The 25,290-nt window shown below is 49.8% G+C and overlaps 1 protein-coding gene across 3 annotated transcripts in view; it reads left to right on the forward strand.

The window, feature by feature from the left end:
• LOC146776052 (uncharacterized) overlaps nucleotides 1–25,290 on the forward strand; it is a 387,820-nt gene that overhangs the window by 31,926 nt on the left and 330,604 nt on the right. For all 3 annotated transcript variants that reach the window (XR_014972118.1, XR_014972117.1, XM_085638120.1), the window contains exon 3: nucleotides 18,491–18,586. Coding sequence is in view for 1 of the 3 variants with exons in the window: in XM_085638120.1 (XP_085494246.1) it covers nucleotides 18,562–18,586 (25 nt within the window). In the remaining 2 variants the exon portion in view is untranslated. The remainder of the gene's footprint in view (nucleotides 1–18,490; nucleotides 18,587–25,290) is intronic.

The raw sequence follows: 25,290 nt of genomic DNA on the forward strand, positions 1-25,290 counted from the left end.
CCAGTCAATACAACCTTACCAAGTGTCGTGCATATGTGTATGCATAAGCTAATTCCTGTTTATTCATTTAAAAAATCCACCTTTCAACCTTTATCCTATACCTCCTCTCTCTGACTTATCCCAAACCTTTCTGACTACTAGGAACCCCCAAACATCCTTCTCAAACTTCCCCCTCCTTTTTTAGCCATGTCACCCAACTGGCACACACAACCACTACCTTTAAAAATATCTTACTACTTCCCTTTCAAATCCTTTCCCATCATTCAGTCCCTACTCTAAACTCTACTAAACACACAATGGCACAAACCTAGCACAACTAATGCAAAAAAGGAAGAAGAAATGACTGAACTACTAACTATGAACCTCTAATCTTGGGTTCCAGAGTAGCGGGTTACTCACCGCAAAGCACTTCGGCACCTCGTCAGGGGTAGTGAGCGGTATTGAAATACAATTTACAGTTACACTTACAATACAGAGTTACATGTCAAATCTGTCAGCACAGTGTCATACCGAACAAAATTCTGAACAAATACTGAACACGCTTCTCACTCATCCACTTAAAAGCAAAGAATCAGGGAAGTTCTTTGACTCTGACCAAAGCTTTGATTTGATTGTTAGAAATGGGGGTCTCTAGTTGGCAATGGCTGGCCACTGTCCAAGTAGGGACCCTTCTTCCTAAGTCAGAGTAAGCAGTCTACACCCTTTGACAACCCCTGCTCAACCCTGTGGTAACGTAGCACGAGCAGCTAGGCTTATCTCAGAGGCAGTGTGTGAAGCATTTATGACCATACACAGTAATACAATGAGGAACACTACAAATGGACACCACTCAAGTAGTTATAAAAAATAGGTATATTTATATAGACTTAATCACAAGACCAATAGCAGTAAAAATCCACAATACTAGAAAAATAGGGTTACTTTAAAAATGCTGCAAAAATAGTTCAAGGTGCACAAAATGATCAGTTCAATGCAGTGGTCTCTGCAACCCTTTTACTCACAAGGTATCTGGATTCTGTAGCAAAGCAACAAAAATGTCGCTAAGGAGTTGTAGCGATAAATTTCCTCACGCTAACCAGCGATGCGTTGGATTCTTGCCACAAGGGAGGATGATGCGCTGGGTTGCGGGCAGGAGAAAGCGACAAACTAATTCACGCTAAGCCGGTAATGCGATAAAATCCTTGCCGCTAAGGGAGGATGATGCACCGAGCCTGTTGCGTGTGCGATCTTGCTGCGGTAGAAGAAGATGGCGCTCCGCGAGGGAGCGACGATCCTGATGCTATGCGGGGAAAATGGTGAACGCTCGGCGTCCGCGCAGCAATGAGCTTGGTGCGATGATTTGAGGTTAGCGAGCGCTTTGGGGTACGCTAACAAGCAAGGCGACAATCTTGGGATCTTTAGCGAACGTTTCCAGGCCCGCCGTCAGGCGATTCAATAACTTGGGTTAGCGAGCGTTTTCAGACCCGCTGACAGGCTCTGCGATGATCTTCGGGATAGCGGGCGTTTTTCAGGCCCGCTGACAGGCGATGCGACAATCTTCGGGGTTAGCGAGCGTTTCCAGGCCCGCTGACAGGTGATGCGACGATCTCCGGTAGCGAGCGCTCGGCGGCAGCAGAGCGATTTTTCTCACACTTTCCAACTGCAGCGGCACGCTAACAGGGCTCAGCGACTATTTTCAGCACTCTTTTCTCAGCAGTAGAACTAGAGGCCCTGGCACTCACAGGAGCCTCACCTGCAGATAGAAATCCTCGCTGGTAGGAAACAGGAGGCTGGTGGTGGAGTCTGGTGTGCCTGAGACTCCTGCAGGAGGCTAGCTCTCTTCTAGCCCTTGGGTGATTGCTGTAGCCACAAAATAAAAGTTCCTTCAAAGTCCTTTTCCACTTCTTCCAAGTCCAGTAGTAACCACTGCAGGCCAGTCCCAGAAACAGCACACAAGCACAAGGACAGTCCTTCTCCTGCAGATTCCTGTAGTCACACGGACAGAGGTTCTTCTTGTTGTCCAGGAGCAATATAAATTGTAGGGGTTGGGGCACAAATATTTATACCCCCAAAGTCTTTGTTCTTAGGAGCCACAAGTCTGAACCCAACCAGAACCAGTTCTGCCCAGCCCTGGAGCACTTTGTTGACCAGGCTGCATCCTTCCTTTCAGAAAGAGGGGGTCTGCCTTCAGACGCACAGTGGGAGGTGGAGCCAGCATTCACCTTGCCAGGCACAGCCCTATTCAAGTGCAGGAGCTACCCCTCCCCTCACACCTACGCAGATCTCTCTATTCAACCTAGGTCTGACTCAGCCTGCCCTGTCCCTCCAAAACTGACAGCCAATACACATAATAGCAGAGCACACTGGAAGGCTTAGGCAAGGAAGTACCTATACTCTCAAAGTGGTAGTTTCAAATACAGAATATATAAAAAATAACCTTCACTAAAAGATGTATTTTAATATTCTGAGCTCAGGCATGCTAAATTCGTTTTTCTACCATGTTCTGTGGGTCAGTTAGGACTATAGAATGTAATAGCCAAAACCTCCCACTTTGGCCTATGGAGAACAGGTAGCCTTTCAGTAGTGAAACACGAAATTGGGTGTAATTCACTACTAGGACATGTTAAACACATCAGAGCATGTCCTACCTACATACAGAGCCTTACAAGTGGAAAAGTACCAGTTAGGCCTTGGGCTCCTGGATGAGCTCATACAGTGTTCAGTTTCAGTCTTACACAAAGGGTTGCTATCTATACAGAGGAGTTCGGCAGGGTGACTCCCTTCCCGTCCCAGGGCCTGAAGGAATTTGCTTGATACTCCCCACAGCAGATGTGACCTTGGGCCTCGGCCGTAAATACAGCTAACCTTTCTCTGGGCTGGTACGAACTAAATCGTGGAGATGGTGGGCAAAGGAGACCACGTGATCTGAACACGCGGCCTAACATAAACCAGGATGGCGGCAGTATGGTTTTCGGCCCTTTTATCGTGTATACACAGAGCAAAAGAAATAACGCTTCTGCTAAATCATATCTCGTGTTTATATTGTCAAAATACAGTCCTAGATACATTGTGCTAACATACCATTGTACGAATATACAGAATAAATGATTTTTATCCCTCAATCTACGCTTCAGGAAGCTCCTGGAAACGGACAAGTTTAGATTCTTCCAACAGAACCGCAGAACTACCAGGGGTCATCTGTGTCCACCATCCCCCCGTCTTTTGTCTTTTGATTAAAAGTAGCTGCGTTCCTTAGCTTGCACTCTGAAATAATGTGAATCGTACATGCAGTGCGCTGTATAACTTCAAAATAAATATATATATATTACCTACTAGCGGTCGCCGGTTGATAGTTATAGTTGGGACCTAGTTTCCATAGGAAAAGCATTTTTTCTTTTCCCAACGACGTTGGCGCCGGTTGACGAATCTTTGCAACATTTTCAAAACTAGTGGGGCGCTCCTGTCAGCTCCTGTCTTGAAAGTTTCGGGGTGATTCGTCAAGGGGGGCCGAGAACAAAAGGGGGGTCCAAAAACACGTTAACCCCATGTAATGTTTCTATAGGAAACTTTAGACAAAGCTACAGCACGAACTGCTTAACGGAATTGCACCAAATTTGGCAAAAGGGTAGCCCTTGGTTCAGAAAGAACCCTTTGTTAAATGGTGTATATCCGTTCAGTAGTTGCTGAGAAATTTAAAAAAGAAAGTTTTGATATCTGTGGCCACGGTGGATTCACAAACCCTCCCGACCATGAGCTGAACTGCGATTAACTGCCAACACTCCAAACCAGGAGTCACAAGAAAAAGGTTGAAAAATAAGAAAAGGGGGCAGGGTAGAAACACCCTGACCCCCTAGGCCTGCTCAGGGGATCCCACAAGGACCCCCAGGGCCAATAAAGCATTTTGCTTTTTCAAAAAACTGCAAAATTTGCGATGGGGTTGAAAAATCCTGCAGAGAAAATTAAAAAACCGAAGCGTGGACTCCTGCGCTTCGTTATTGTTAAGCCCCGGGGTGGGTCAGGTCCCGGGGCACTCACCAGATCATTTGCAGGGGCCCCCGCAGCCTAACCGTGTCCAACTCCAATGCCCCTGCTTTTTCTTCCTGTTAATACCTCTGCATAAACATCGCCAGTAATAATCAATGCTGCTCTTTTCACACCTTCTACCACCCTCCCGGAGATAACCTCACATTCATAGAACAATTAATGTATATCGTTGTCAAATTACAGCCATCAAAATAATCAAATTTTCTTGGCAGACTTCAACCTCCACTGGGATGACCTGAGCGACCCTGGGGTAAACAGCCTCAAAGCCTTCCTCGCAGACCTTAATCTCATCCAAATATGTAACAGCCCTACACACGACAAAGGGTGCGATTCTCGACCTAGTAATCTCAAATGTGGACTCCACACATCTCCACTCTATCCTCCCATGCGACTGGTCTGACCATCACATTATCTCTTTCCAAGTCTTGGAAGAGGTCAAACGTCTCCCAACACAACCCCTGAGAACTAAGATCTGGAGGAGAAACCTGAAAAACGTTGGCTCTATCCCTTTAACATCTACTAACTCAAACCCTCTATATCCCCGGATGACCTAAACGATGTCCAGGGGCTGACCAATCACTACTTTCACTCCATGAAAAACCTTCTTGATAACATAGCACCGCCTCAACTGAAAAGAGCTTCCACAAAAAACTCAAAACCTTGGTACGATGGGAGGCTAAATAAAGATAGACGCTCTCTCGGATTAATTGAACGGCGTTGGAGAGCTTCACCCTCAGCTGACCACCTCAAGCTTGTAAGATGCTCCAGAAACTCCTATTTTAGGAAAATCAGGAAATCTAAAACAGACTTCTTCAGGACTCAACTAGATCAAGCCAAGAACCGCCCCAAAAAGCTCTTTGATCTTATCAATACCCAAACCAAGAACATACCCAGTCTCCCGAACGCCATCCCTTTTACTCTACCCACCTGTTAAGAATTTGCCTCCTTCTGGCTTCTAAAACAGAATCCATAAAATCAGATCTACTCAAGGACCTATTATCCATCTCGGACTTGGACAAGAACTAATCTGTGCCGCTGGCACACAAACTAACATCCTCCCAAAATTCATCCTCAAAAACGCCACTTGGTCCCTTTTCAACACTTGCAGTGAAAACGCCATATTAAAGGCGCTAACCTCTCTGAAACCCTCTCTATTTCACAGACCTGCTCCCGGCCAATTATTTAAGACTTCATTCCCCTTGTACTACCTCTCTGGACCAAGATCATAAATACGTCCCTCCTTCAATGTCTCATTCCAGACAGCCTGAAAACAGGTCCGGTATCGCCTATCCTAAAGAAAACAACAGCTGACCCCTCGGACCCTAATAACTATCGTCCGATCTCGAACATATCTATGCTAGCTAAACTCCTGGAAAAATGTGTTAACTTGCAGCTTAACAGGCACATTGATCAATTCAACCTGCTTAACCAATTTCAATCAGGCTTCCGTGCAGGTCACAGTACCGAATCAGCCATGACACATAATTGACGACTTCAGTTAGCTATGAGGTTGTTTCGCTCAACAAATTTGAAAGCCCAACAATATAAAACCCTGTTTAAGTTGTATTTTACGCTAGAGAAATTGTTTATTTGGGGTAAAAGGGAGAATGATAACTGTCCTAGGTGTCAGGAAGGGCCAGCAAATTTAGTACACATGTTTCAGCAATGTGAGAAACTAAATGTAATTCGTGGGGAAATTGAGAAATTTTTGGAGATGCTGTTAGGAGTTAAGATTAATTTATCCCCTACTCTTATGATAATGGGAATGGACAGTATGTTGGGGCTGAATAAAGAAGCAGAAGCCCTTGTTTTTATTGCTGTTTCGGTTCTTCGGATTCTTATCTCCGCGGGCTGGAAAGACACACAAGCGCCGGTGTTTCATATGTGGCTTGCAAGACTTTTGGGTATACACAATATTGAATCTTCCCTTTTTGTTCATTGGGGTAGGAAAAGAAGAGAAGTGGGACAGAATTTGTGGGCTCCATTAAAAAGATGGAGGGAATCTAATCTGTAATACTTTGCTCAGTTAATAGGATCCAAGTATGTTAATTACAGAACTATATTATTTATTTTGTATAAACTATTCGAATGTGATTGTAAAATGTAAAGTGTATATTGTTTTTGGTACCTGGACAAATTAAAAAAAAAAAAAGTAAATTTTCGAAAAGATAGCATGTATTCTTTGGACTTGACTCCATGATCGCTTTCCAATTGTAGCTCAAAGTCAAATTCCTAATTGCTTCATTAGCAAATATGAAAATTAACTTTTCAGTGCACTTAGTTTAAAACAGGTAAATATGTGAATTTAAGCATTATGAATAGATAACATTTTATCAGAATGCCTTGTTACATAGACATTGGCAAAATGCAAATGTTTATTTAAACCTGTTGCAGATATTGTTTTTTTTGTGAATCATTACATCAATTTAGCATGAAACACATAAAAGGTGATGGGAGGAGTGCTTGCAATTTGTCTAACCACTGCCATTTGCTCTGGGTAGCATCCCTACCCATCTTTCTTTTGCTCACCATGCCACTTCAGTTTGGACCCACCCAGCTGGAAATCAGTCTTGCTCCTGTTCCTCATGGGAACAGTACAGCCCGAACCGCCAAACCAGGTCCCCCCTGAACCAGAACACATCCAACACAGGATCGGTCTCACCCTGGGTATGGGCTCATTAGCCAGGTACCCCTTGGTTCCAGTGACACATGGAGCACAGACCCCACGTCTGGGCATACCCATGCCACTGAGGGCAGTACATGAAACACACAAACGGTGATGGGCAGAATGCTTGCAATTTGTCTAACCATGGGCAATCGCTCTGGGTAGCATTCCAACCCATCCTCCTTGTGCTCACCATGCCGCCTCAGTTTATACCGAGCCATATGCAAATCAATTTTGACTCTGCTCCTCATGGGTTGGCAGTACAGGCAGAACTGCCAAGCCAGGCCCTCCCTTGAAGGGCACATTTATAATATGAGACCATCCCTCAAACCGCTGGTACACCGAAATACCCACTTTGACTGTCAGTGAGGGGCCCACTATATATATAGAGATGTTAAGGTTCCAAGAGGGTGCTGGATGAACCCGTGTTGGAATAATTAATTTGAGTCCTTCCATGAAAGCTTTGATGGTTAAAATTTTAAAAATTGAGAGATGCTGTCTATTTTAGAGGTAGGCAGCAACTGGAGAGAGGTGGAACCATATGAAAGTGTGCGCTAAACTAGCTTTTTGTAAACTAAGCAGGTAGCAGACAATGTCCTGTACTGTGGCTTTTAGAGGGTCATTGTGAGAAGGTGGCCTGATATATGCTGTCCACTAGTTCTAGTGGGCACCTTGTATCAGTCCAAACAACCCCTTATGGTGAATGGTTAAAGACAACCTTATATGAAAGCTATCCTAGTGGTAGCTATGGAGAGCAGCCTTCAGGCTAAGTCTTGAAGGGATGTAAAGCAGCTTGTTTTACCAGTCTATAATCTCTTGAATGATCAAACGAAAGGACAACCACACCAGGTATATATTTAAAATACATGTATTTAAGATAACACACCCCTCTAGTCTGTTTGAGACTGGAGTTCGAAGTACTTAATTTACAAGTTAGCAATCGATAGTAAAAGCACAAATACACGTTAGGGCCCTAGGGGCATACCAAATCATATACCGATAAAGTGGTATAAGAACCATGACTGAACTAGACACAAGGCCTAGAGCCTGTATAATTGCTGGGACCCCAAGGAACCACCCAAGGTAGTGACACGGGACCCATGGGGGCCGTGTGCAGTGTGTAAACACAACCGCGGGTTCCCGTTGGCTTCTATGGGCAATGTCGCGGTTGGAAGTTTAAAGTTTAGGGACACTTACAATCGAGTTAGGACCAAACCCTTTTGGACTTAGGAATTTCTAGGGCTAGCACCCACGGGAGCACCAGAGTACTCGTGTTACCTCAACCAGGGAAGCCGGGTGCATAGGTGTCTTTTGGTGTTGGGTTGTGTCGTCTATTTCAATGGAAGCTGGAGAAGAAGTGCTGCTTCCGTGAAGTGGAGAGGTGTCCAAAGAGATCCAAGCCTGGATCTAGGATGGAAGGAACCTGGAAGCAGAGGGGACAGAGTCTGGGTCACTAGCCAGTGCCCGAGGGCAGGATGGACCAATGCCCACAGATGTTGGGTGCTTCAGGTGAGTTGATAGGTGTCTTGACTCTTCAGCCACGAGGTCCAGGAGGTGCCGATGACAACCAGGAGCTGGATTCGAGCTGTCCCACGAAGTTTGTCGAGTGTTGTGGTGTCAGCGACCAGATTGGACCCAACAAGCCTTGGCAACGGCAAGTCACTGGAAATCAGAGAAAGGACTGCAGTGCAGACCATCAAGGTCTGAGGGACTCACCCAGCAAGGGTAAGTCATGGCACATCTTGAGCAACCAGAAAAGCCCAATTAGGAGTTGCCTTCGTGGGGATCTACTAGCCAACGGGCTAGCGATCGCGAAGGAGCCTCGAGCGGTCGCACTTGAAACTGGCCCACGGGTCACTCGTGGAGTGGAGGCCAGCAATCTTCAGTGTAGGAGGTGCTCAAGGCTGGGGCTACTCGGAGCCCAAAGCACAACTTCGAGGAAGTCCCAGAAGATAGTAGTGTTGCAAAAGTTCACGATGTCCAGTGGTCACAGTTCTACGTCACCCACGATAGCCACGGGCCTCAGCTTTGCTGTGGACTCAGGGTAGCCTTGGGGAAGTCTGAAAATCCACCTCTGGTGATGCAAAGACTTCGGCAGGAGCTTCAATGATGCAGACCAGTCAGTTGCTTCTTTGGTGCCTGCCAAGCAGGGGAGTCGCTCCTTGTCCCCAAGGGAGATTTCTTCAGTCTTCTAAGCAAAGTAGAGCATCGAAGGTCCAGGATATATGTTGCAGAGTTTCTTCCAGGGTAATCTAAAGGTGCAAGTACTGGGTTCCCATACTTCTACAAAGTTTAGGGGTTGGACATACTCTAGGGACCCACCTATGGGAGGGTTTGGAAAGAGGGGTGGTTACACCCATTTCCTTTGTCCAGTTTCACGCCAGAGCAGGGGCAGGTAGCCCCTGCAACCAGTTTGAACTGGACTATGCACAGGGACACCAAGTGTGCCCCCAGTGCAGGACTTCAAAGCACCAGAGAGTGCTCCTGTCCAGCCCCAATACACATCTGCCTGTCTGGGGAGGTGGTTGCACCTCCCTGGGACAGGAAACTTATTGTCCAGGCCTCCCCTGCCGGCGTTGCGGTCAGCAGCAGGAGGCCAGACCCGTATCTGTGGCAGAGGCATCCATTTTGTGATGCCAGAGCTGTAGAAAGTCCTGCTGGGTTAGACCAGTGTGAACATCTCTCCCTCTACAAGGGTGGAATGCTTCCCCCGCCGCCAGAACTGGTGGGGTGTAGTATTCCAAACCGTTTGACACCAAACAGAACATGTTTCCGTGCAGCCATCCCAAAGTTAGCATTTACCGCGAGGTTATAATGCACTTAAGAGTATATGGTTGGGCTGCACCACAAACAGCATCAGAGAAGGTACTCTGAACACTGCAGAGGGATTTTGCTCATGCAGGGGCACCCTCTCACATAAAAACCAAGCGCACTCCCTTCAGGATTGTTAAGGCCTGCCATAGGAGTGAATTGTAGGTGTTATATGTGTGCGCAATGGTAGTTGTTAGAAATGTGATTTCTGGCTGGCTAAGGCGTGTGCCAAAGCCAGGCAGGAACCACCACTCTAGTCAGGGCAAGGAAGTTACATGCCAAAGATAACCCCTGCTCACCCCCTTGGTAGCTTGGCACGAGCAGTCAGGCTTATCCCGGAGGCAATGTGTAAAGCATTTGCATTCTCACCCAGCGACAACATCCCAGGCCCACCACAAAAGAAACTCCACACAAGGTTATATAAAAATAGTCTTTGTATTATCATAACATATTAGAATAGTGAGCACATATTATACACTGTGCCAACTGGCACTGGTCAATATTTTCAAGGGATTATGTACACATGACAGGGCCACATGGACCACTGTCAGAACCATCACAAAGCGAACTTAGTAAAAGTACAGCAGATCATAAACACTGGGAATCACTGTTCTTAGCATCCGCCTGTAACATAAACTACATTATGCACAGTATCACATTAGGCACCAAACGCATTGTACGCCAACCTCATCAACATAACCACATTATGCAATTCTCTCAAGTCTACACACATTAAACCCTAACCTCCTAAGTATAACTACATTAGGGAATAACTCACTAGCATAAACCATTATATGCGAACTAACCTCATGATCATAACGCACATTTAGAGGTATCAACACAGGTGTGTAAATCATTCTACATACATTACATTTCCCAGCACCCAAGAATCACAGTAGGGCCTGGCGCCCTATAACTCTAACACTCCCCCTGGCCAACTGGCCATCCAAAAAGGGGGGGGCTCAAATACCCGATGTCCCAAGAGTCAGGGCCCGCTGCCAGAGCAGCGAAAGTCACGGGTGCGCAATCTGCGTAGGCCTAAACATTGCAACTACCCACTACTTGCTGGGTAGCTAAAAACCATAACATGGGGGCCTAAACAATGCAGCTGGCACTAATTGCTGCGCAGCTGTAAATATCAAGATGTGGGCAGGGGCTCTTACTGGCCCTGGAAATAGATGTGCCCAACGTTGGAGCCACCTAGGCTCTACACCTCATGTCCCCTGGAGCACACTGGCTCCAGACGTAATTGTGCGCAAACTTAGAGAAAGAACTGGCCCCCAAACACTGTGAAGAGGACTGGCGCTTTAGATAACACTGGCCCCACATCGTTGCAGTTGCACACTGGTAACTGGGGAAACTGAGACCATGGCACGGGCCCCTCTGGGCTCCCTTGTGCCCAAAACAAAACTTCCCCCAAGCACTGGAGCGGCTGGCTCCCAAAACAGACGCCCCCGATGGAGTGGCCCTCTGCCATGTGGGGCCACTCAGGCGGTAGGCGCCGGTACTTGTGCCTCGGTCCCCTCTTCCCCCCCCCCAGCCCTCTTCACTCACCGGCTGGGCCGAAGGCAGGACTCTCCTCCTTGCGGGCAGTCTCGGTCAAGGCTGGTGCATGGGACCTCTCCTCCTCCACACGGGGAGGTCCAGCTCTGGTGCCGGCAGCCTCTTCTCTTTACCCGGGGCTCCCAGCAGCTCCCAGGTGCTCTGCTCTTTGCCCGGGCCCTCTCCTGGGACCGGGACTTCAAATACCGTGGCCGCACTCTGCAGGGCACTCGAAGGCGGGATAGGCTCCCGCCAAGCTTCGGCCACCATTTGTTTGCACCGGGGCTCCCACCAGCTCACGGGAGCCCCGCTCTTCCTGCAACCTCGCTGCCACACGTTGCGCTGGTTACTTCCATTTCCGTACGGCGGCCCCGCCCACAACCAGGTGGGCCGCGGATGGTGGCAGCGATCTCGGGGGCAATGAGGGGTAGGCTCCCTCCGTACAAAACAAAAAAAGAAATAGCAAGCGGGGTGGGCACCCGCTCAATCTAATCCTGGCAAAGTCGCGGGTGGGCACCCGCGCAATTAAGGCATGAGGAGACGGCCATAAGCGGGGTGGGCACCCGATTACAATCATGGAAATAGGTGGGGTGGGCTCCTGCTCGACAAGGCAAATGTGGGGTAATCCCTACGCTGGGGATTCCCTCTGAGGCGACGTGCAGCCCAGTGCTGCGACGATCCAGCGCTCCTCTTTAGAAAAAAATAAAGTGCTTAGCAGCAAAATGAGATAAGCGATCGCCAGGCACTAGGATCAGGACATGCTCCTCCACGGTCTTGGGGGATCTGAGCAAAAGGTCCCAAAACCAGTATTCCAGGCATCCAGTGGCAGGGCAGGGCCCAGGGAGGCAAGCCTTCCCCTGGGCCCCAGCACGCCCCTGGCAGATTCCAGTCCAAAAACAAGAACATTTTCATGGGGTCACAGCCCCTTCTTTTATACAGCATTTTCCTTTGTTCTGCAACTGTAGGGCAAGGGGAGAACCAGATACAACTGATTCAGGAGCACTTTGTTTTGCCCAGCTCCCCTCTCTATTTACTGGACAGGCCAGGGACATCAGACGCACCACAGGAGGTGGAGCCAGCATTGTGAAGGGAAGGCCCAGCCCTATTCAGGTCCCAGGTGCAACTCCTCCCTCCCATCTACATGCAGATCTCTCCAATCACCACCGGGCAGACTCACCCTGGCTCCTGGAATTACCCAGCCCTCTCAGCTCCTGTCAATCACAAGCCAGACAGGCAATTCACATCACTCAGCATACAGACATGCCAATTTCTAGAAGTGGTACTTCCCCACCAGTCACCATAAATCTGCACACACCATTGCACAGCATTTATTCCCACGAGTTTGCACATACCAAACTCGCCCCTGCACTCCTCTCACCTCAGGAACTACCATGGACACACATATCCCCCATGCAATCCTATGGGAGGGCAGGCCAGTTTCACTACATGTAACAGAGTGCACGCACTTTACACTGGGACACAATGCTAAAAGTGCCTATAGGCCTAAAACTACTAACACTACATAGGGAAAAAGGCCAGGATAAATGCAAAAAGTTTGGGGGTGAACCTGCCAAAAGGGACAGGTCCAACAGTAGTGATATAGGTAGCCTATACCACAGTAAGGGGTGCAAGCACACCCTTACCTAGGCTGCTGTAGCAGACCTGTGGTGCCATTTTGGAGTGCTTCCCAGGGGTGGCATAACACATGCTTCAGCCCCTGGTAGGCCTCTGAGGTACCTATGCCCTAGGTACATAGTATACCATATACTAGGGGCTTATAAGGCACACCGGAATCTACTTGGATATGTACCTAATGTACATGGAAACCATTTTAGAGAGGAAGCAGCTAGGCTGGGGTCCTGATTAGCAGGGCCACAGCCAGACTAAGGTCGAAAAACAGTGAAACACCAGCAAAAAGTGGGGGTACCCATGTGAAGCAGATCCTACTCTCCTACAATGTACACCATCATTCTTTTGAAAATCTTGACACACTTCAAGCACCATGTAGGGGTGGAGTTTGTAGCCAACACCAGCCCTCTTTCCACATGCATAAGTTGAGTATAAGGTAGGGACTGTTCAAAATCTCAAGTTACTTTGAATCATTAGTCTTGGGCGATATTTTAAATATGCTGACAAAATTTGTGTAATGCTCACATTTTGTGTAACTTGAAATTCCCAAAATTACTGGAAATATTCCATTACCCAAGTTAGTTATTCTTGCATGCGAGCCTGGTTTTTGCAGAAGATTTCTTGTCAAAAGACATTTTTTCATTACACCACTCTCTGGTATCCCATGAGGTTTTTTTTATCTGAAGTGTGCGCTCATGTAAAAAAAAAAGAGAAATATCACTAAATTGTTATGGTATTTACATGGCTTTTTGGGAACACATTGTGCAATTTCGCTCACCCTTATATAAAGTAGTGACATTAAATAGAGCTGAATTCAGCAGACAAGGGCTACTCCTCTTGGGGAAAGTGCGTTTATATGACATACATATTTGCTCTTCACGTACTAACATTTAAAAACATTTTTGACAGAGGGCTACTGATAGTTTTATAGATCTACTGACATAAACATAACTCATGCTGGCAGTCAAACTCGACACCTGGGGTGACCAAATGAGCATTGGATGATCCAGTCACTGCTTGGTTCCTGCACGTGGGGCAGTGTAAATTCATGTGGGGTACAAGAGTACGCTACTAGATAAAATGTGAATCTGATATTCGGAGACCAAATTAGTGTGCATATACTAAAATGGAAAGCTTGTATTTGAGTAAAATTCTAGCATTTTTATCAAATTAGCTTTGTTATGCGTTTATTTAGTAACAATGAAAAAATAGTTTTTTCAGAAAAAGACAGAGGTTTTTGTGGGAATGTGTTTAAAAAGATAAGTTTCTATTTAATGGCACATTTGAAATGTTTTCAGGAAATGACCAGTTGATTATTGAGAACGTGTACATGTCGATATACATTTTAAAGTTGATTGTTTTAGTGATAGTGTGTCGTTACAGGCATGTATCCTTTTCATGATGCTGCTGATGCAGTTTTTTCAGACCTTATGTTGGAGGCAAATTCATTTTCTGTATTGACAGGGTTATATAACATGGTAATCGCTGTGTATAACTGATACCCAAGCTCCGAGCGTGTAAGATTGCTTATCACTTAACGGATTTGTTTTTTCAACCTTTACCACGTGGGTGAGCCTGTAATATCTGTCTTGCTTTAATGCCAACTTTCCTGCTACAATAGTTTCTCAGTGCGACTTTTCATTTCCCCATCGTTCTCATTCTAATTTGATTTTAAGCCATTTTATGTCTAAATTGTTTTTGTTATCCAAACCATCAATCGAAGATATAGCAAGTCCCCATCCAATTGTTCTTCACCAGAAGTCTACCTTTAACCTAGCAGGGTACAGACACCAACCATTTCTTAATAAGAGAAAATATCTGTAAAATCATATATAGAATTTCTCAGTCACCCAATGGTCATGTGGAGCAATGAAAAACTTACAAAAGGAAACCTATCCTGGAGTGTAGAATATTCCCCTTGAGCAATCATGGAGGGCGCTTAGTTCCCATGCCTCTGGCTACTCAGAATTTCAGTTTACTACTCAAGCCTTACCATGTCTTCAGTTGTCCGGACCCTGGGTGTCTCGAATCATCTAGCTGATTTGTTGAGTCCTGTATTTCACTTTCTGTAGCTTGTAGGTGAGCCTAGGTGGTATCTGCTATATGTTCCACCTTCCAAACGCAACTTGTGAGGTCCTCCCTCTTCTCCATGGACCATACTCCTGTTACAGTAATCGTAGTTTTCTTGTTAAGGTCTGGTTTTAGGGTATAAATGAAGCTCAGCAGCATTTTCTCTCATAAGGCAAGTCATTTGTCCTGGAGATTACCTTCCTTCTTGTGTTCTTTTTTTTATTTTTATGTGCTGGAACAGGTCTCAAATAAATCTTCCTTGTTCTGTATCTGCCCCAACATTGTTTTAATCCAACTCCCAGGCCTGCAAGATTTAACGTCTAACCTGCATTCCTAACAGTGGACCAGGAAATAGATTTTTCAGGAGAGCTGTCACCTCCAGGAACACAGGCAGTTTCTGCCCATTGGTGCCTCCACAGGCAGGAACCAAAGATCTTAGGCTGCTCCCTGCCAAGCCCCCCCACCCCCATCCAAGGCACTGCATTTTCTGTCCTTTGGTAGTCTTTCCCTCAGCCCTGCTTGCCCCAGCGACCTGTAATTATGCTTGTGGTTCCATAAAAGCTGGGGGTATAGTAGAACACTAGACATTTCTCTTCACCGCACCTCTACTTGTTACATGGTGCTCCCCAGGTCACACCCCAAACACGGCTATAAATCTACATCATCCACAGTACACAACAACATACGTGCCCTCAAGATATGTTGCAGAGTGGATAGGTGGGTGTCGCAGATGATGTGATCGCTTGAGCCTCTTCTTCTAATTCAGTTAGATTAGAGTCACTGCTCCATATCAATGATCAACTACCATGATCCTTAGTATGCTAGGCTGCCTGAAACCATGTGAGCAGGATGGAGAAGGCAGTTAACAATGGATAAGAGATGCCATCTATGAGCTTGTCTACCTCCATACCCTCTTACAAAGGAAATTAAATGTTTGTAGGAGTGAACAAATGCCCAAAGGCGTCAAGGTGCTAAAGACTGGTTAGTTCTGATGAAAGAGAAGTCGGCAAGGATAACAGGCTCTGTTTATGGAGTCATCGCAACCTTCCTTTTAGGTCTAAAAGCCAGGTTTGAGACTACCGGGGAGGGAGTTATAGAGCTTGGCTGTGACCACCGAGAAGGCTCTGCCTCTCCATCCGGAACTTGGAATTCACTAACCAATTTGGATTTGCAAAGTGGAGTTGCCTGGAAGGAACATAACATTGGAACATTGTTCTGGTTCCTCCAGGCCCTGAGTTATGTAGGGCTTTCTGTACAATACACAGGGCTTTAAACCTAATGCGCTTTTTCACAGGGAGCCAATGAAGCTTGCTTAATCCTGCAGAGACTGAGTGGTATTTAGGAATATCAATCAATCAGTCTGGCCTCTGCATTCTGTACCATCTGCAGCTTAGTTGATGTCAAGCTAGAACGCATTACAGTAATCAAGCCTGGATGAGATGTAAGCCAGAGCTACTTGTTTGTGCACCAGTAGTGGGATAAAAGGATACACTTTTCCGAAGCAACCTTGGGACGCAGAAGCAGGTCCACACTGTGCGGTTGCCTGAAGGTTGAACAATAGATTATTGTCCACAATCACTCCCAATGTTTTGCTGGCAGAGTACCTAACATTTCTGGCCACCTTGTTCCATATGGATGGGCTAGCTGCAAAAATCAAGACATCTGTCTTGTTTCCATTTAGTCTTAGTTTTTACCCACCCAATTAGTTGCTGCCTTCATACAGTTTTTAAAGTTGGCAGAGAAGGCCTCCATTTCTTTAGTGATTGTTACACTTATTTGAGTGTTGTAGGCTTACGATGTAGCCTCTAGCCCAAAAGATTGTATCAGTTTGACTGGTGGGGAGACTTATAGGTTGAATAAGATTGGGCTCAGGGAGAATCCCTGAGGAACCCCACATGGTAAGGTGATAGATTCTGACTTGAATTGTTTGACAATCACAGTCTGAGTACTGCCCTTAAGGAAGGATGCCAGCAGTTTTAATGCTGAGCCTTTTAACCCCAATTCCTGTAGTAGACAGGTAAGCAGGGTAGGAGAGATGGTATCAAGGCCTGCAGACTGATCCAAAAGGATCAGTGCTGCAGCCTGCCCTGCATTGACCATCAACTGGGAAATGGGCAAATGTCTTGCTTTTTTTCAGAGCACCTGGGCAAGACTTCAAAATACCAGGACACAATGTAAACAAAAAATCAAAATAGGACTCTCTAAACTTTAGTATACCAAAATACTATGTGAACAAAGCTCAACATATTTGCCAAATAAAGGGGAATATTTGCTACAGCAAGTTCCCATAAATCAAATGGCAATAATACACATGTAAAATAAATGGATGTAGTGAATCTATATACACAAGAATAAATGTATAGAAAGAGAACTGTGGGTACACAACGATAAGCCCCTCCTGTCCCTCCTTCCCACCAGGGCTGGAACTTTGTTACCTTCCCTCCTATCCCCCTATCCTTCCTATCCCCCAATCCGCCACTCCCTCCCTTCCACCCCTCCCTCCCTCCCACCAGGGCTGGATCATAGTGTTAGCTTCCCTCCTATTTGCCCATTCCTCCTATCCCTCTATCCCTCCCATCCCCCTATCCCTCACTCCCTCCCTCCCTTCCATCCCTCCCTCCTTCCCACCAGGGCTGGAACAGAGTATTACCTACCCCCTCCATCCCCCCTATCCCCCTCCACCCCCCTATCCCCCTCCATCCCCCCCTATCCCCCATCCCTCCCTCCAGGGCTGGAACGGAGTGTTACCTTCACCCATCCCTACTTTCCACCATATCCCTCTATCTCTCCCTCCCACTAGGGCTGGAACAGTGTTGCCTTCCTCCTATGCCCCTATCCCTCTTATACATCCTATCCCTCCTATCCCTCCTTTCCCTCCTATCCCTCTATCCCTCCCTTCCACCCCTCCCTCCCACCAGGGCTGGAACAGAGTATTACCTTCCCCCTATCCCCCCCTATCCGCCCATCCCCCCTATCCCTCCCTATCCCCCATCCCTCCCTCAAGGGCTGGAACAGAGTGTTACCTTCACCCATCCCTACTTTCCACCATATCCCTCTATCTCTCCCTCCCACTAGGGCAGGAACAGTGTTGCCTTCCTCCTATGCCCCTATCCCTCTTATACATCCTATCCCTCCTATCCCTCCTTTCCCTCCTATCCCTCTATCCCTCCCTTCCACCCCTCCCTCCCACCAGGGCTGGAACAGAGTTACCTTCCCCCTATCCCCCCCTATCCCCCCATCCCCCCTATCCCTCCCTACCCCCCATCCCTCCCTCAAGGGCTGGAACAGAGTGTTACCTTCACCCATCCCTACTTTCCACCATATCCCTCTATCTCTCCCTCCCACCTGGGCTGGAACAGTGTTGCCTCCCTCCTATCCCTCCCATACCTCCTTTCCCTCCTATACCTCTATCCCTACCTTCCACCCCTCCCTCCCACCAGGGCTGGAATAGAGTGTTTTCTTCCCTCCTATCCCTGCCATCCCCCTATCCCTTCTATCCCTTCTACCCCCTATCCCACCCTTCCACCCACCAGGGTAATGATTTGATTGCCCTTGGTTTAGCATTATATGGTTTCACTAATATCAACCATGTTCTCCATGAGAGTTTCTAATGAGATGCTTTGCCTCTGAAAGCGCTACTTGCTATCCAACTCTGCGTGGTAAGAGGGTAAGTATGAAAGAAATGAATGGGTGTGATTTGGAGACGTGTGAATAGTAGTACTTAATCATTGTTTTTTCTTCATATGGTAGAAACACTTTCATGGTGTCTGTGATGAAGGTGAAGAAGATAAACAATCACGTCATGCTGACAAGACTGTTAGATGTTACCAAAGAAACATCATTCAGGTAAGTCGGTGACTAGAAGGTATACCAATTCTGTGGGCCTCCTGGGAAGCATCTTGGTATATGCTCTAGAAATCCGGATTTAGTTCTTACTCTTTCAACTAGAGGAGCACAGGGTCAGGTTATAGACATACTCTTTTTTCCCTCCTAAGTGGACCAGGAACTTCAACAACCGTCAACTACACATGTTTAGCCTAGGGACAGTTTGTAGGTTTATAGCAGCTTGCCTTGAGCTAATGCCCTCACTGAGGTGTTTTTGCTCCCAGCAGAGCCACCGCACCACTTTGTACAGTTTGTTCAAGGCAACCTGCCTCTCGTTTTGTATCTCCTCGCTATAACATGAAGGTTTAGTACAGGGACAGGTTGTAGGCACACTCTTTTTTCCCTCTAGGTGGACAGGGTCTTCAACAACCGTCAACTACACATGTTTAGCCTAGGGACATCTTGTAGGTTTATGGCAGCTTGCCTTGAGCTAATGCCCTCACTGAGCTGTTTTTGGTGGCAGGAGACCCACAGTACCACTTTGTACAGTTGGTTAAATGCAACCTCACTCTCCAATTGTTTGTTGTGGCTGTAATAACCATGTTTATTAAAGGGTCAGACTGTAGGCACACACTCTTTTCCCCTTCTAGGTGGACCACGAACTTCGACAAGCATCAACAACACATGTTTAGAGGAGGGGAAGTTTGTAGGTACATGCTTTGCAGCTTGCCTTGTGCTAATGCCCTCACTGAGGTGCATTTGCTGCCAGCAGAACTTCGGCACCACTTTGTACAGTTGTTCAAGGCAAACTCACTCCTGTTTTGTCTCTCCTGGCTCTGCCAAGAATGTTATTTTTTTAACATCTTTATTGGCATTTTACAACATATATTCCAATCATATATTCATAGCACTAAACATGGATGTTTAGATAAATTATGCTGATGCTCATATCCAAATATGCAGGAGTTGTGATTGCAGGCGCTTCTGAATAGAAGCTCATTCAGGACACAGTATTAGATTTGGTAGGTTACTCCAGAGATTAGTTAGTGATTAGTCAAGTCCTTCATTATTATTGCATTAGAATAGTAAATGTGCATTTTATGTTCCTTATATTGATGTGCCTAAACTACTATGGCTAGCAATCAGCAGCTCATCATTTCATCCTCAACCCTGAGAGACGGTCCAGAGACACAGCCAACAAGCGTGAGCAACTGTTAGACGGCGACCTCAGAGGAGCCCGGAAGGGGGTCCTGACTACCCTGAGTCCCACCCGTGTAGTATCGTAGCCGGGCGTTGGCGGGAGATTCCCCAGGGGGAGGAATCTCGCAACTAGGATCGTACTTCTGGCACCACACGACACAGAGTGACCACACTGGATATTCTCAGAAAACAAGCTTTATCAGATAGGTATCACTGCAAATATGTACAAAGTGAGCACGGGCTCAAGAGTCTCGGAAAGGTAGGGGGTAGCGGGACAGTCTCAGGTAACGGTTCAAGCAGGGACGTATCCGGCGCACAGCTCACAATCCTCGAGCTGGAGGATACGTGGTCGGAGTCGGGGTCCGGCGGGACCGTGAGAGTCTGGGGGGGGGAGCCGCGAGTCACTCAGCGGGCTCAGGTACAGGTTCGGAGGTCTTACGATCTTCAAGGAGCCGCGAGTCACTCAGCGGGCTTTGGCACAAGTTCAGAAGTCTTACGATCTTCAAGGAGCCGCGAGTCACTCAGCAGGCTTCGGCACAAGTTCGGAGGTGTTACGATCTTCAAGGGGGCCGCGAGTCACTCAGCAGGGCCAGGCACAAGTTCGGAGGTGTTACGATCTTCCAGGGGGCCGCGAGTCACTCAGCAGGGCCAGGCACAAGTTCGGAGGTCTTACGATCTTCAGGAAGCCGCGAGTCACTCAGCAGGCTTAGGTGGGTTCAGTTCCAGGAGCCACGCACACGTCGCAGGCTCTCGTTGTTCCAGCGTCTAATCTCCCGGACAGTCTCAGAGCACCCCTTGTTATAGGTCGACCCCTCTTTGATGTCGGAGTCTGTGCAGGCAGGGGTCTCGTCACCTGGGGGCCGCTGGTCGGGGTTTCCTGCTATTGTCTTTTGATCCTTTCAGGGCCGGGTCGGGAGGAGTCCCAGACACCCAGCAGGTATGGAGCCAGCCCGCAGGGAGGCCGGAGGGCCGATCGAAACCCATCGTCCCAGGGGAGTTCAGAGGTGCGATAGAAACTGCTCCTCCCTCTCTCATCCCCTGGAAGCGTGATGCCCTCCCGCCGGAGTGGCGCCTCGAGGCCCGGGTCGCGCTGGGGTCGGGCGGCCATCTTGTTGCATGGAGTGGGCACGCGGGCCCGGGGTGGCCGAAAGGAGAGAGGCCATGGACGGGGATGTCCGGGGTTGGTGCGGGTGTCCTGGTGGGAAGGGTCGGCTGGGCCGGGTGCTGGGGCTGCAGGCACCAGGTTTCGGGGGTGCGGGGGCACGGAGGGCCATTCTACGAGGCCGGGTCCAACATGCGTCCCCCCCAGCTGAAAGCCGGAGAGAACTGCCCATCACCTTGGGGGGTTCTCTTCGCTGAAGCGGAAGAACCTGGAGAGGCCGTCAGCGTTGGCGTGGTCCGTGCCAGGGCGGTGTTCTACGGTGAAGTCCATTCCCTGGAGGGAGATTGACCACCGCAGTAGCTTGGGGTTTTCTCCTCGCATCTGCATGAGCCATTGCAGGGGTCGATGGTCAGTTTGCACTCTGAAATGAGTGCCGAACAGGTAGGGTCGTAGTTTTTTGAGTGCCCAGACCACGGCAAAGGCCTCGCGCTCTATGGTGCTCCACCTCTGCTCTCGGGGTAGCAGCCGCCGACTGAGGAAGGCGACGGGCTGGTCTAGGCCTTGATCATTCACTTGGGACAGGACGGCCCCAATGCCATGCTCGGAGGCATCGGTCTGGACTATGAACTCCTTGGCGTAGTCGGGAGCCTGGAGGACGGGGGCAGTGCACATGGCCTTTTTTAGAGCATCGAAAGCTTCCTGGCAGGCAGCCGTCCACTGCACCTTCTTTGGCTGTTTTTTAGACGTAAGTTCAGTGAGAGGGCCGACAAGGCTGCCATACCCTCGAATGAATCGGCGGTAGTAGCCCGTGAGTCCCAGAAAGGCTCGGACCTCCGTTTGGGTGATGGGTGGTTCCCATGCCAGGATGGCGTCGATCTTTGGCTGTAGAGGGGCGACCTGGCCACTCCCGACTTGGTGCCCCAGGTAGACTACGGATCCTTGCCCGATCTGGCACTTGCTGGCTTTTACTGTGAGGCCTGCCTGGCGCAGGGCGGTTAGCACTCTCCGGAGGTGCTGGAGGTGCTCACTCCACTCTGAACTGAAGACAGCGATGTCGTCCAGATAGGCCGCGCTGAACTGTTCTAGCCCGGCCAGGACCCTATTCACCAGTCTCTGGAAAGTGGCCGGGGCATTTTTCATCCCGAAGGGCATCACGCGGAAGCGGTAATGCCCGTCAGGGGTGGAGAAAGCAGACCGCTCCTTGGCCCCTTCGGTGAGCGCAATCTGCCAGTATCCGCAGGTGAGGTCGAAAGTGCTGAGGAACCGGGCGGCCCCTAGTCGGTCAATGAGTTCGTCGGCTCGTGGAATGGGGTGGGCATCGGCTCTGGTAATGTCATTGAGCCCCCGGTAATCCACGCAGAACCGGAGCTCGGGGGCGACACCGGGGGCCGCTGCCTTCGGGACCAGGACCACAGGGCTGGCCCAGGGACTGTCAGGGGGCTCGATCACCCCCAGGGTCAACATCTTCGCGACTTCAGCTTGAATGCAGGACCGGACCCGGTCAGGGACCCGGTAGGCTCGGTGTCTCACCGGCGGGCTGTCCCCGGTGTCCACATCGTGAACACACCAGTTGGTGACCCGGGGGGTCAGGGAGAAGAGGTCGGAAAATTGTCTTAGGAGCTGGCGGCAGTCCGCTTGTTGCTGGGCAGTGAGGGCTGGGGAGAGGTTCACTCCCTCCACGGAGCCATCCTGCTCCTTGACACACAGGAGGTCCGGGAGGGGATCCGACTCATCTTCGGCCCCGGCATCGGTGGCCAGCAGGAGGCTCAGTTCTGTCCGCACGAAGTGAGGCTTGAGGCGGTTCACGTGCAGGACCCGGAGGGGATCCCGAGGCGACTGGACGTCCACCAAGTAGGTGACTTGACTCTTCCTCTCAACCACTTTGTAGGGCCCAGTCCATCGGTCCTGGAGGGCGCCAGGCTTCACGGGGGCCATGACCCACACCTGCTGGCCCGGCTGGAACTCGACCAGAGCAGCATTCTGGTCGTACCAGCGCTTCATTTCTTCTTGACTCGCCTCCAGGTTGGCCTCGGCCAGTTCTCGGAACCTCCTGGTCTGGTTCCGGAGGGCCAGGACATAGTGGAACACATCTCGGGGAGTGGTCTGGGGTGCTGCCTCCCACCCTTCCTTAACCAGACTGAGGGGACCTCGGACGGGGTGTCCATAGAGCAATTCAAACGGGCTGAACCCTAAGGACTTCTGGGGGACCTCCCGGTAAGCGAACAGGAGGCATGGGAGCAGGACGTCCCACTTACGCCGGAGGGGCTCTTCTAGGCCAGCGATCATCCCTTTCAAAGTCCTATTAAACCTTTCTACTAGGCCGTTCCCTTGGGGATGGTACGGGGTGGTGAACTTATAGGACACCCCACATTGTTGCCACAGGGACGTCATGTACCGGGATATGAAATTAGTGCCGCGATCGCTCACGACTTCGCGGGGGAAACCCACCCTGGAAAAGATCCCCATCAGGGCCCGGCCCACCACGGGGGCCGTAATGGTGCGTAGGGGAATGGCCTCCGGATAGCGGGTGGCGTGGTCTACTAGGACCAAGATGAAACGGTGACCTTGGGAGGTGGGGGGGTCCAGTGGCCCCACGATGTCGATTCCGACTCGTTCGAAGGGGGTACTGACGACCGGGAAGGGTTGGAGGGGAGCCTTGCGCTTCCCCCCACTCTTCCCACTGGCCTGGCACGTGGGGCAGGACTTGCAGTGTGCCTCTACCGCTGCTTTCATCTTAGGCTAATAAAAATGGGTCACGAGACGGCTGTAAGTCTTGTCCTGACCCAGGTGGCCGGCGAGGGGGACGTCGTGGGCTAAGCCCAGGAGGAAATCTCGGAAGCGGAGGGGTACCACCAGGACCCGTCCGGATCCCAGCTCCACCGACTTCTGCTCACTATACAGGATGTTATTCTCCCAATAGATTTGGTGCGTTCCGGTCTGGTCACCTGCGGCTTGGCCCTCGGCCTGGCGCCGCAGCCCGACCAGGGAAGGACAAGTGGCTTGCTCCCGGCAAAATTCTTCCCGGGTGGGCCCGCCCTCGTGGCGCCACTGGCCAACTCGGGTAGATCCCCCAACTCGGGGACCGGGGCGGGGTCGGATGGTGCGGGTTCGTCGCTGGCGACGGACCCTTCTGATGGGGGAACGGGAGGACCCTCGGCGGGGACGGTACTGGTTTCTTCGGCCGGGGTGCTCTCGACTTCTCTCGGGGGAGTGAGTCGGGCTGTCATAGATCGGGTGGTGATACACACCCACTCGGGGAGTCCCATCATTCCTAGGTGGGCCTTGCGCTCTACATGCTTCCAGGGAGAACTCTCCAGGTCGTTCCCTAGGAGGCAGTCAACCGGCTGGGAGGTTCTTACGGCCACCTTGAGTTTACCTATCACCCCTCCCCACTCAAATGGCACCAGGGCTACCTGACACATACTTTCCCTATTGTCTGCGGATATCACGGGGCAAAAGACATTGGGGAGGATCTGTTCCTCGGGGACTAGGTGCCTGAGGACACCGGTGATACTGGCCCCGGTGTCCCGCAGGGCCTCTACCTGGTGGCCATTGATTTTGACGAGCTGCCCATATTTCTGTGTTTTGGAGGGTAGGAGGCTACCAGGAACCATTTCCCTATCTCCCAGGGATACTAGGGCCATCGCTGCGGGTTCCCACTCCTCGGCTTCCTCAACCTCCTCCCCCAGGGCTACGTTGGATACCTGTCTCGCAGGGGGGACTTGGGTGGCCATGGGACACTCGGGGTCATTGGCGTAGTGCCCGGGTTTCTGGCAACGGAAGCAGGTGACGGTCACCCGGTGTCCCCGTCTCCCAGGGGGCCCGGTCACTGGTGGGGGGGGCGCCGGGAAAGGTGGAGGTGGTGTCTTCGGGGGGCTAGGCTGGGACTCTCTCGGCCCTCCCTGGTTCCCTCCTCCTCTCTGGCGGGGTGGTCCCTGACTGGTTCGGGGGTACTCTCCTACCATGCCCCGGGAGACCCGGGTGTTGGTCCAGCGGTCGGCCTCCACAGCCAGCTTCCGGGGATCTGTGAGCTTGCTATCCAGCAGATGTTGACGTAGCTCTATGAAGCAGTTCGCAGCCAGGTGTTCCCATAACATGAGATCAGTGAGTTCGGCAAGGGTGGTGACTTTGCTGCCCTTGACCCACCCATCGAAGGCCCGACTAAAAAAGTTTACATACTCCACCCAAGTGGTGCCCGGGATCTTCCTGCAGTCCCGGAACCGTTGGCGGTACATTTCTGGGGTGAGGCCGTATCTTGTGAGGAGAGCCTCTTTCATGTGGCTGTAGGAGGTCTGCAGGGAGAGGGGAAGGTCGAGCAGGGTGTCTCTTCCTTCGCTCAGAAACCGCCCCCACAACCCCGCCCCCCAGTCCTTCTGTGGGATCCGATGGGAGGTCATGGCGACCTCGTAGGCCCGAAACCATT

The sequence above is a fragment of the Triturus cristatus genome, chromosome 12 (genome assembly GCF_964204655.1).
Source record: "Triturus cristatus chromosome 12, aTriCri1.1, whole genome shotgun sequence".
In the NCBI taxonomy this organism is placed as follows: domain Eukaryota; kingdom Metazoa; phylum Chordata; class Amphibia; order Caudata; family Salamandridae; genus Triturus; species Triturus cristatus.